This window comes from Stylophora pistillata, chromosome 3 (genome assembly GCF_964205215.1).
Source record: "Stylophora pistillata chromosome 3, jaStyPist1.2, whole genome shotgun sequence".
In the NCBI taxonomy this organism is placed as follows: Eukaryota; Metazoa; Cnidaria; class Anthozoa; order Scleractinia; family Pocilloporidae; genus Stylophora; species Stylophora pistillata.
The window spans coordinates 39,788,514-39,801,444 of NC_142521.1; the positions used below are offsets into that span (position 1 = coordinate 39,788,514).

The 12,931-nt window shown below is 38.4% G+C and overlaps 1 protein-coding gene across 1 annotated transcript in view; it reads left to right on the top strand.

Moving 5' to 3' along the window:
- Positions 1-7,114: 7,114 nt before the first annotated feature.
- Positions 7,115-12,931, top strand: part of LOC111319142 (uncharacterized) — a 131,900-nt gene continuing 126,083 nt past the window's right edge. Inside the window, exon 1 of the mRNA XM_088753036.1 lies at positions 7,115-7,181. Within this exon, the coding sequence (XP_088609162.1) occupies positions 7,115-7,181 (67 nt within the window). The remainder of the gene's footprint in view (positions 7,182-12,931) is intronic.

Below are 12,931 nucleotides of genomic sequence, written 5' to 3' on the forward strand. Positions count from 1 at the left end.
ATTTGAAAATTCGCGTCAAAACAACGCTACGGAGAAGAGTTGGCCATTGATTACAAGAAATTTCTGCCATCTTATTGTTACTTGTTGAGAAGGATATGAAAAGATGTTATTAAAACTGGTAACGGGGAACGGGGAACGGGAACGGGAACGGGAATGGGGAACGGGAAACGGGAACGGGAACGGGAACGGGAATGGGGAACGGGGAACGGGAAGCGGCAAACGGGGAACGGCGAACGGCGAACGGCGAACGGGGAACGGGTGTACAGCGGTAACCCACCTGAGAATTCAAAATGGCTGAGTAAATGATGTTTACAAACACCGATTTTATCGCTAGGTCGCCGCTTGCAGCGAAATTAGACGACTCGCTTTTATTTAACTATTGCCCAGCCGAAGCCACGAAGCCTAGTATTCCGAGGCGAGAATTCGAAGTCAACGTTTCTGCAATGGCTGCCACCATTTGTTCTGACGTCTCTCTTTGTTTTTCCTTCCTGAAATCTGCATCTTTTGGCAGAGTATGGGTATGTTGGTTGTTTGCATTGCCCAACAGCATTTTTTGCAGATAAGTAGCAAGGAGGTAATATCTTAGATTATTAGAAATGAGCTAGAAAACATATTAACCAGCCTACTTATTAAAATTACAACATGCAGATATCAGCTTACCTTACCGCAAAATAACATCAGGAACATATCTTTGTATCGACCAATAAACTTCCATGTAAACAATAGAGAAATCAAACATTGACAGAACTTTTAATAACATCTAATTTAACAGGAAAACATCGGTTATGTCTTCAAGAATGTAGGTGTATGAATTCACATTCATGCTAATGCTTACAATAATATTTACACTGCATTGATCATATTCAAGAGAAAGTGATTTCCATAATGGGCGTGAAAGTCATTAAGCTGTTTGCTTTAGAACATTATTGCTATTGCATAAATAGTGCTCTCTACTGCCAGGATCATGCATCATACGTATTATTGATATTCCTAGGTTGTAACGGTGGAGATATTGTAGGTAAACTTCATTACCCTGTAGTACAATTGCTCTATGAATATAAGAATAAATGCCGCGAGCTGGTAGTTCTGAGTTGATTGTTCAAATGTTGTGCATGAATTGTAAGATACTCACCTCTTCGAGGATTTGATTTCTATGCAACTTGCAATGTGTGCCAGACAAATACTAAATTTTTGAGGCACTCAACATTTCAAAGAAAAATCCTGCAATAAAACCTACACTTACCGTCCATGCTTTTTGCTCCGACGATCGCGTTCGAAGAGCACGTGCTCAAAACTAGTTGCCAGACTCTTTTAGTTCTGTTTACTCCGGCCTTTTCGATTTCTCAGGCGGGTTACCGCTGCACGCCCTTTCCCCGTTCGCCGTTCCCCGTTCCCCGTTCCCGTTCCCCGTTCGCCGTTCGCCGTTCGCCGTTCGCCGTTCGCCGTTCGCCGTTCGCCGTTCGGCGTTCGCCGTTCGCCGTTCGCCGTTCGCCGTTCGCCGTTCGCCGTTCGCCGTTCTCCGTTCCCCGTTCCCCGTTCCCCGTTCGCCGTTCCCCGTTCCCCGTTACTAGTTTTAGTAACATCCGCTATGAAATATATCAACACTCTCTGGTCAAACAGAGCCTGTAACGCAAACCGCAGAGCGATGAAGAACTTTTCAATTTGATCAGAGACACGCTTCGATACAAAGATAACAGCTGGTTGTCATGTAATACGGTGAATAGCTTGCCAGTCAGCATGGCGTTGTTATGGGAGATCGGTCACGTGATAAACTCCTGCAAAAGGCCTATTCTTTGTACTTTTCTCATGATATCAACAATGAGAATCTAATGATACATCACATGATATCCTTTAGTTTATAGCCCCTTTCTTGCTAGCACCTTTCCACTTGAAATGAAATGATATTGTTACAAGAACTTCGTTAATTGTAACTCTTCGGAGTGAGTCATCGAGTCATTGTTGATGTTTTATCGATGTCTCTCTCACCAGACACTCTTTATATTTAGGCCCCTACACGGCTGATCAAGTTTTAAAATCTTCGGCCTGGTTGGAGCTGGTTACCCTGTAACTCGTCAAACACTTCTTAGGTAGCATTTACGTACAGCAGCAATTATGCCTTCCCCTGATTTTCAATAACGAGTTTGATTCACTTGCTTCTTTGTATACTGAGATACTCGCCAAACATTAGGTTAATTGGTCTATTAGACAACTCGTTTAATAACAACGAAGTACTAGTTTTGTCAAAGAATGATCTATACCATGTATATTATGGTTCTGAAATTTCACGAATAAAAACTGGAAATACTTTCTGCAAATATCTGTTCTTTCATTTCTAGGCTTGAAATTAAAACTGTACACTCTAAGATCGCCAACTGATTCAAACGTGCGTCTGATATCCACGTAAGTCGGGACTTGTTTGGGCACGTACGAGGGATGCAACTGTCTACAACTGTTCTTAATGGTCTGCTCATTAGCATTTTAATTTCATTAAATAAGTTGTGTGCAACGCACTGAGCTGGCCCTTAATTTTATGAGCAAGAAAAGATTATAAATGCCTCGTCAGCAAACAAATGCCTCGCGAAGAAATTTTTTCTCGCGAGTGACTTCAGTATTTTTCATTATAAAACGGGAAAAACTTCCGCAAAAAAGTTAAACTAGACATCGCAACAAGCGAACAAGCCGACAAGCCGAGACATAACTTGAACGCATGAGTGATAAAAGTTAAGCTACGGATAGCATAAATTACCTAATACAACTTAAAGATGCCGGGTAGTAGGATTATGTGGGTTCTTTGGTTCCTGTTAACCGTTATCCTTTTCATATCCAAAGGTAAGTTAATTATATTCTTTTCTTTGCGATTTGAAAAGCATCTTGACAATATCTCGTCCCAGCAACGATTTACCGAAGAATGTTTCATGATGACCGTTGCACTTGAGGACTCAATTAAGAAATGCTTCCGTCAGAAAGCGAAAACAACACTGTCGCGTCTTTACGTTGCTCATGATTTTTCAGGCAGTCCTGCTCAATTTCTTGTCACCCACCAAGGTTCGATTTTAAAGGTTCTAAGTTCGAAGAGTAGTCTCCAAAACGAGTCAGAAATAAAGAGAATTTCAGAAACGAGAAACACTGCAGCGAAGTTTCTTTGGCGGAAATAAATTAATTTGTTGGAAACATTATGTTTGTTATATACATTATGTTTTTTATATACATACCGCCTCCCGGTTAGCTCAATTGGTTGAGCGCCGGACTGTTGTGCGGGAGGTCGAGGGTTCGAGCCCGGGCCGGACCAACACACAAGGTCTTAAAATAATTGAGAAGAATATGCTACCTTTCTATAACATCGATCAAGAAATGGTTAGATATTCTAGTCTTCTCGGATAGGGACGATTAAATGAAGGTCCCGTCTCCTGCAACTATTAATTAGCTAATTTGGTTAAGCAGGGGACGTTAAAGAACCCACTTCACGAAATTACTGTGATGTGGTCTGGCCTGGTTACTGGGAATAGGGGGGAGGGGGCATCTGTTATATTCGCTTTCATTTGATTGTAAACTGCTTAGCAGTCTGGTAAAGTCCCCCGTACAGTGTTGTAAAGCACCATGAGTTTAAGATATGAGCGCTATATAAATACAAGTTATTATTATTATTATTATTATTATTATTATTATTATTATTATCATTATTATTATTATTATACTGAGATTGAACACCCTCCTTAAATTATGACAAGCTTTATTGAAACAAATGTGGTCAAACAACAATCACTGAAAGAAAGCAGCTTCGTAAAAAGGGAAAGAGCTCAAATAAAATCCAAAAGTTATGAATCCAAAAGTTATGAATCGTGAATAACGAAACGCTTTTCGCTCATGGCTTTCGCCGAGACAGGAACTTTCAATATCAAGGATGGAAGAAATGCGAATAAAAACTATTTGCAAAGCGATAGCTTGTGCGGTGTACAAAATGAGGTGTGTAAAATCCAAAAGTTATGAATCCAAAAGTTATGAATCCAAATGTTATGAATCGTGGATGACGAAACGCTTTTCAGTCATGGCTTTCGCAGAGAGATGAACTTTCGATATTAACGATGGAAGAAATGCGAATAAAAACTATTTGCAAAGCGAGGCATATGGTATTTCGGGGACTGGACTGGACTGGACTGGACTGGACTGGACTAGTAAAACGCGGACTAGTAAAGCGCGGACTAGTAAAACGCGGACTAGTAAAAAGTGGACTAGTAAAACGCGGACTAGTAAAACGCGGACTAGTAAAACGCGGACTAGTAAAACGCGGACTAGTAAAACGCGGACTAGTAAAACGCGGACTAGTAAAACGCGGACTAGTAAAACGCGGACTTAACAACAACAACAAAAACAATTTCATACGAGTGACAATCCCTGTTTGACCTTTAAGCTACACATGGGTTTGACATGCACCAGATACAAACGAATTTATAAGTTTAGGCTAAGAAAGAATTTTATTCAGCACCAGTTCAAAATCCTAAAATACACTTTCGTCGTAAATTTCACAGCAGAAACGCAGGAATTCGATGAATAAAAGTCGCATTAAATCACCTTGTGTCCAGGTAGAAAGAGTCTCATTGACTTCAGCTTTTCGGTGGAAGAATAACCGATTTACACATGCCGTTACAGAAAACAAACAAGCAGACTGACGACTCCAAAACACATATTTGCATCACTTACAATTTGACTTTCCGTGACATTTTAAAACGGAACAGAGGTAAATCTTCGAAGATTAATCGTCGTTGGAAATAAAAAATATTTTCCATAAGATCTCTGTTTTTCTCTTTACGAGAAAATCGTCGCCTCATCAGTTAACTTGTGTGTGTTTGTCATACCAGTACTGCTGTTTCTTCAAAAGCGTATGCTTTTTTAACTCTTCAATTGACAGGTGTCACATCGTGACAGTTACTTTTCAAAAAAATGTTTGAAAATTTGTTGGGAAACCTTTTAACTACCTTTACAAATAAAATGTTTCGGCGAAAGCTTTCTCTTTAATTTGAATAAAGTTTGTTTTCTTTATAACTCACTCGCTATCAAATTGTTAAGTTCAAGGAGGATTTTCCTGTAATTAAACTCGTAATTGTAGCCCTAAATCATTCGGGTTCTTCAAATCAAAGAGAAAGCTTTCGCCGAAACATTTTTATTTGTACAGGTAGTTAAAAGGTTTCCGAGCACATTTTCAAGAACTTTTTTGAGAAGTAACTGTCACGATGTGACACCTGTCAATTGAAGAGTAAAGAAGCATACGCTAAACAGCAGTACTGGTGTAACAAACACACATGAGTTAAATGATCATGCGACGATTTTCTCGTAAAGAGAAAAACAGAGATCTTACGGAAAGTCTTTTTCATTACCAACGACGATTAATAATCGAAGATTTACTTCTGTTCCGTTTTAAAATGTCACGGAAAGCCAAATTGTAAGTGAATGCGAATATGTGTTTTGGAGTTGTCATTCTGCTTGCTTGTTTTCTGTAATGGCGTGTGTAAATCGGTTATTCTTCCACCGAAAAGCTGAAGTCAATGAGACTCTTTCTACCTGGACACAAGGTGATTTAATGCGACTTTTATTCATCGAATTCCTGCGTTTCTGCCGTGAAATTTACGACGAAAGTGTATTTTAGGATTTTGAACTGGTGCTGAATAAAATTTTTTCTTAGCCTAAATTTATAAATTCGTTTGTATCTGGTGCATGTCAAACCCATGTGTAGCTTAAAGGTCAAAGAGGGATTGTCACTCACCAAATTGGCTCGCCATTAAGTCTTGTGATCGCCTTCGTATGAAATTGTTTTTTTTGTTGTTGTTGTCGTTGTTAAGTCTGCGTTTTACTAGTCCGCGTTTTACTAGTCCGCGTTTTACTAGTCCGCGTTTTACTAGTCCGCGTTTTACTAGTCCGCGTTTTACTAGTCCGCGTTTTACTAGTCCGCGTTTTACTAGTCCAGTCCAGTCCAGTCCAGTCAAGTCCAGTCCACACAATATCATATTCCCTTTCTGTACGGCTCGCACGTGAAAAAACATGATACGCGGCTCCTGATCGGACATATCGCTTTTCTCACATGTGGGAAAAGCGATACACGACATTTGATTGGTTTACATCAGTTTGCGAACGAAAATTTACTCTACGGCTTTTCAGTGTATAAATCTAAGTATGTATATAATAATTTTAATTATTTCAATAAATAAGTTGTGTGCAAAGCACTGAGCTACCCTTAATTGTATTAGCGAAAAAAGAATATCACGATTTTAATTCATGCGAAGAATTTGGAAGTGACTCTGCTTTTATGTTAAGAGTTTTGTACAAACAGTGGGGAGTTATTTGAGAACTTAAAAACTTTAAATTTGAGTCCATATCCTTCACAATTGACACGAGAGGAGAGGAACCTCAACTACGTACGAAAACGAGTAAAAGGGCTCTGGTCGCTTGTGAATAATGCACCTAGAGGCATAAGTTGTACGCACGAAAACAGACCTCTCTGTGTTGGCCAAGAGATTCAACGCATTACTAACTGTTACTTCTAAAATCAAGCAAATCTGAAGTATTCTGGATTAAGTCCCATTCCATAGTATCTAAGGGTCTTTCAAAATCTTGCGGAGGTGAAATTCCCGTAATGTCTTAGGCTTCAGTTTGGTCTAAGCAATCATTAGCGAGGCGAATGTATTCTGCAATGCAGCACCCTTTAATAAAACCTTTCCGAGTAGGGTTAGTCATTAGTGGACGAACTTTTTCTATTCTGTTAGCAATAGCCTTAGAAGCGATTTCAAAATTGTACGCTTGCGCGGGTTAATCAAACCATTAAACACAGTTATGCTCCAAGTTAACCAACAGGCTCTCGAAAGTAATCTTCCATTTTATCGAACTGAAAAAAACAAACACTGCAATAAACACAGCTGAGATTAACTAGGAACTAAAAAAGTTTGAGTTTTGTTTCAAATAGAAATGCCTTCGTCTGCTAATTAAACGTTTTTGACATGAGACGCCGGTGCAGGATGCAAATCTTATCAAGATATCGAGTGGGTTGACGGGTCATTAATTAAAGACGAATCCAACTGAGTAACTTTGCTGTGAATTAATTTACCAAACCCGTTGTCCAGCCAACATGTCTGGTAGTAGGATTATTTGGGTTCTCTGGTTCCTGTTAATCGTGATCCTTATCATCTCCAAAGGTAAGTAAAAGTATACTTCTTCTCTTTGTTATATACCCTACTTGAATTGTTGTTTACTGGAATTTCAGAAAATTGATCAGAAAAGATCAGAAGCTTGCGTAACTTTCGGTTGAGGATTCTGAAAATTGTACCTTGTCAAAGCAATATTTGCCATTGAACAACAAAGTTTTAGTCATATTAACACTTGGAAATGAGATTTAGTGTTCTAATGAAGAGTCCCCAACATCGCAAGAAAATCACGTAAAACTCAGTTTTGTTTTCAGCCTTAATTAGCATTGCATTTGGGAATAAAGAATCGTCAACTCCAAAACTAATTTCGTCGCTTGAAAGAGCAACAAGCTAAATTTTTTTTCCAAACGAGCACAATTTAGCATAATTTCTTTTCATTTTGAGCTACAAAAGGTCTGTCTAAATCAAGATAAAACGGAAACAAATATTGGGAAGTTTTGTAACCTCGCGGTTAAACGCAACGGGACTTTCAGCTGAAAGTCCCGCCAGTAAATATACTTCATTCCAATGTCTCCCACACCGCCCTAATTGGTAGTAGCATTATGTAAGTTATGCCAATCCGGTTGGGTCGAGTTAATTAGAGATTGGAGCAAACAAACGTATGATTAATCTTCAGTCGGTCAAAACAAGAAATTAAAAGATGTCTAAGCCGTCGCACTTTTAATGAAATGCCAAACTAAATTAAACCATGTAAGTGAAAAACACTCCAAATAACTTCTACTTTCAACACACTACTGCGAAAACTTCAAAACTAGTTTCGTATACGACCTCGTAGACGAAACTAGTTTTGAAGTTTTCGCAATACTGTGTTGAACGTAGAAGTTAGTTGGAGTGTTTTTCACTTACATGGTTTATATGGCGTTAAGTAACACTTTCTTAGCTTCGGTCAGTATAATTTCACAACAAACTAAATTAAAGCGACTGAAATTAATTTGTCCTGCTTTAAAAATTAGAGGCCATTTACAAAACATTAAGTCCACGCATTATATATAATAACCTAAAAGTAACTGAACTCGTTTCGTCCATAACGAGAATAGAAAATAATTATACTTTGTACACATCGATAAGTATTTAAAGTTCAATTTAGAAGATGGGAAACAAAGAAAACGCTCCGATTGTTTTCGCCAAAAAGTCGTGCAGGCATCAATGATCTCGTTTCGCCAAAAATATTATGGCTATCCCTGGCGAGATTAAAAAAAAAAAAACATTTATTCAAACACTTTGGCAGTAGTGTAGGTCACCTTACTGGCACCATTTCATATCCATATATTCATAATTAGTTATTCATACCGTGTAGGTGTACGATGGCGTTATTAGGGTTAAATATCACGTAGGTGTATAAAGAGGGATTATTAGGGTTAGGGTTAAAATGTAGCGTAGGTGTACGGGGGTTTTTAGGGTTAGGGTTAAATTTCGTGAGAAGGGTGAATAAAAACATCATAACGGTTTTTTCAAAAACAAAAGAATCCAAGATGGCGAGGGAATTAAGTACAACATTTGGTTTATTTGTTCACTCTGCACGATATTTGAGTTGTAAATAGGTAACATAAGCTAGAAAAGTTGTCATCATGTCTTGGTATAATTGATGAAATGTAGAATGTTCACACACTTTTGCATCATAGGTTTCAATCTCGTCAATGTATCTTGTTACTTGTCTACGTATTTCACAAAGATCTTACGTGGTAGCTTTTTCTTTCACAATGGCAAATAATCGTCTAGGACGGCTCCGGCCCACTGGGGATTCTGTTCAATATCTTCGTCCAAACAGTTGTTTTTCAGATGACACGATGTTATACATAAATGTGTTTGAACGTAAATTTCGCTCTTATTGACAAGCTGTCATCATGTCTCTGTAAAACTGATGGGAAGTAGATTGTTCTCCCATGTTGGAATCATAGGTTTATGGCAACTTCCGCACGGTCTGGGTCCGAGTGATTCGGCCAAGCGGGTTCTAATTAAATATTCATACGGCGTAGGTGCGCGAGGGGGGTTTTAGGGTTTACTCATGCGGCGTAGGTGAACGAGGGGATTACGGTTGTTGGGGTTAGGGTTGTTGGGGTTGGGGATGTTGGGGAGGTTAGGGATAGATTTCACGTTGGTTCGTGGGTTGGGTTTTTTTGCATCTCATTTTAAAAAATAACGGTTTTCTCAAAACAATTGGAACAAAAGAATCCAAGATGGCGGAGGGGTTAACTCCAACACATTGTTTTCGCATACGTGCTGTTTATCGTCACACAACACAGGGAAAAGATAATAGACCCTATGTTACGCGTTTGGGTATCGCGGGTTAGACATACTAATCTAACCGACTAAGACTGTGAGCAAAAGTTGTATTTATAAGAGTCCCAAAAGGTTTTCACACGCATGTGGCACAGGTTATTCAGGACGCATGACTTTTACGTTTAAAACTGAATGCGTGTCGTTTAAAACGCAAGTTTGGTAAACAAGAATAGACAGGCAAGATTTTTGCATATTTCACAAAAGACGGTTATTTGTTACACAACACGTTGTCATACAGGGTCTTCAGAGCGAAGAACTTCAAAATAATAAGAGCACTCTAGAAACCAAAGTGGTAGACGAAATATGAGTATTTATTATGAATGATACACAGTATCACGCAACTACCCATACCATAGGACAATAGAGTATCCACACTTGAAAATTAGAAGGAAACGTATGAGAGATGTAGGAAGGAAACACAAATTAAAAGCGTTGAATAAATCCTGGTTTAGGGTTAAATTGCGTAGGTTATAGGAGCGTTTTTTTTTTGTTTTTGTTTTTCATAATTTGAAAAAATTAAGGTCATCTAAGATGGTGTAAGAACAATAAAAATAATGAAACCTAAGATGGTGTTTAATCCTCCCTTAGGGAAAATGATTTCAAGATAAAATGAATATTAAAAAAAAACGCTCATTTTAGAATAAAAGGAAAAAAATTGTGGTGACCAGGATTCAAACCTGGGTTATTGCGGTCACTCACACGAGCACACCCCTAACTCTCAACCTAAGCCCAATTCCCTAACCCACTTATTCCCATATCAAAATCAAAATAAAAACCTTAACAGTCAAACATCAGAGTGAGACAAACAATGGAAACAATAAAACGCAAGATGGTGACTCATACTTCCAATGGTAAAAGTGATTTCAAGATGTCATTAGCATTCGTATCGTGTAAAAAAATTCGAGAATAAAAGAGGATTGTTTCCGCCTAAACCCTACGATGGGATGTGAATAATTCATCCTACTCCAGTAAAATGAACATAGTTCGGATGGTGATCACTCATTTCATGAGTATTCAAAATTCTCTGAAAATGAACAATGGGTCGTTCGAAGTATAAACAGGCGATAGCTTTTTTCTCAATAAAAATGTTTGCTTTAGTTCAAATCTTAATAAAAAATAAACTGTAACGTGTGAGTGTGATCACTAGCAGTGACGAAAGTGATTTAAATTCTATACAAAATTCCGCAAGTGAGGAAAATAACAACGATACATCGACGCAATTCAATGACAATGATTCGAAGAGAAATAATTAAATCTCCCGTTTAAAAAAATTATCAGAAAAAAATCGAACCTTTTAGGGTATTCAAAAACGCAGCACCATGCTCATGAACATTCCCATTTCTCGGGAAAAATGAACCACAGAGCAGACAAACCGGGGGAAAATACGAAATGCCAGCAGGCGTTGTAACTGTCTCATTATTATCTGTCCATCAAATTTTAATCAAGTCATAGCCTCCTTACATGTTTTTCGGATCAAAGTCAATGACCTGTCAATGACCAATGACCAAATTGTTTCCGAGTTATGACGTGTGTCAATCAATGATAGACCAATGTAAATCTAGCAATGGGTGTATAAGAGTGGCTATGAGTCGGAATGAAATGATCATACATGGGACCAAAGTGATTATGAAGAAAGTACGATTTCATCCAATCAGACAAGTGGTGTATCTCACTGAAATCCATCCCTACATAGAAGTCGAAGAGAAGATAAATACAATCAAACCGTTCCTGGATACTCCGTTTAAGCACAAAATAAAATCGGTAAAAGAGAGGCAACATAGCAAGTACCTATATACAAGCACGTTTTAAAAAAACCTCGACATCTATATGTGATAAAGCGATTGGAAGAATTACAAGGAGCATAATCCAAAGACTTATTTAGCTCATATGATATGGACTTGCTTTACATGTGACGAAACATGACTAAAACGTGGAAACATTGCCACGGTCGCTACGCGACCGCATTCCGGACGCGCGCGCGCAGGAGCAGGAAAGAGGGAGAGAAGGAAAGAGTGTACATAGAATGATCTAGTATCACTGTAATAAACTGTTTTAAACTGTCACATTTGTTAGTGGTAACGTCTTACCGCGAGTCGGACCCAGACCGCGCGGAAGTTGCCATAAACCTATAATTCCAACGTGGGAGAACAATCTACTTTCCCTCAATTGTACAGAGACATGATGACAGCTTGTCAATCAGAGCGAAATCTACGTGCAAACACATTTATGTATAACATTATCTTACATTTCTACATTCATTTCAAACACCATGTCATCTGAAAAACAACTGTTTGGACGAAGATATTGAACAGAATCCCCAGTGGGCCGGAGCCGTCCTAGACGAATTATTTGCCATTGTAAAAGAAAAAGCTACCTCGCAAGATCTTCCTGAAATACGTAGACAAGTGACAAGATACATTGACGAGATTGAAACCTATGATGCAAAAGTGTGTGAACATTCTACATTTCATCAATTACACAAAGGCATGATGACAGCTTTCCTAGCTTATGTTACCTATTTACAACTCAAATATCGTGCAGAGTGAACAAATAAACCAAATGTTGTACTTAATTCCCTCGCCATCTTGGATTCTTTTGTTTTTGAAAAACCGCTATGATGTTTTTAATCACCCTACTCACGAAATTTAACCCTAACCCTAAAAACCCCCGTACACCTACGCTACATTTAACCCTAACCCTAATAATCCCCCCTTTATACACCTACGTGATATCTAACCCTAATAACACCCTCGTACACCTACACGGTATGAATAACTAATTATGAATATATGAATATGCAATGGTGCCAGTAAGGCGACCTACACTACTTTTGACCGCTCAGGGAACAAAAGTAGATAACATTTTGTCACATAATCGATAGTTTTTTTTTTCGACATTTCGATGTCACGAGACGTAATTTTAGGTATTTTAAAGACAAAACAAAGAACTTCTACAGCGCTCAAAAACGTTGATCGCTTTCACATCGAGAACTAGACTATCTTATACCTTGAAAAGGAAAGAAAAGCGTAGTGTTGTGTCGGAAATTACCAACGAGTGACCACGAGTGACCGTACGATGTGTTTTCATCAATATAATTAAAGCTAGTTTGAAGAAATTTGGAGGAGTCCTTCTCTTAGTTAAGTGACTCACATTTTTCATATACAGAAGTCTCTTATAATCGAATTGTGCAACAGGATGAAATGCATTGATGCCTGTCGGGTAATATTCGATTTTCCGTCGGAGGAATATGCTTGGACACGAACAAAGTGCTTGGCATTCGCTTAGCTTCCAGTGTAAATTCCAAGAAATACGAAGCATATTTTAGTGTCTCTGACGAATGGAGAATTGATTCTCATACTTATATGAGAATTCTTTAGGACAGTAGCGTCAACTTGATGAATAGGCTGATATTGGTAGTCGATGATAAGATATATCAGCATTACCACGTAATAAAAGTCAAT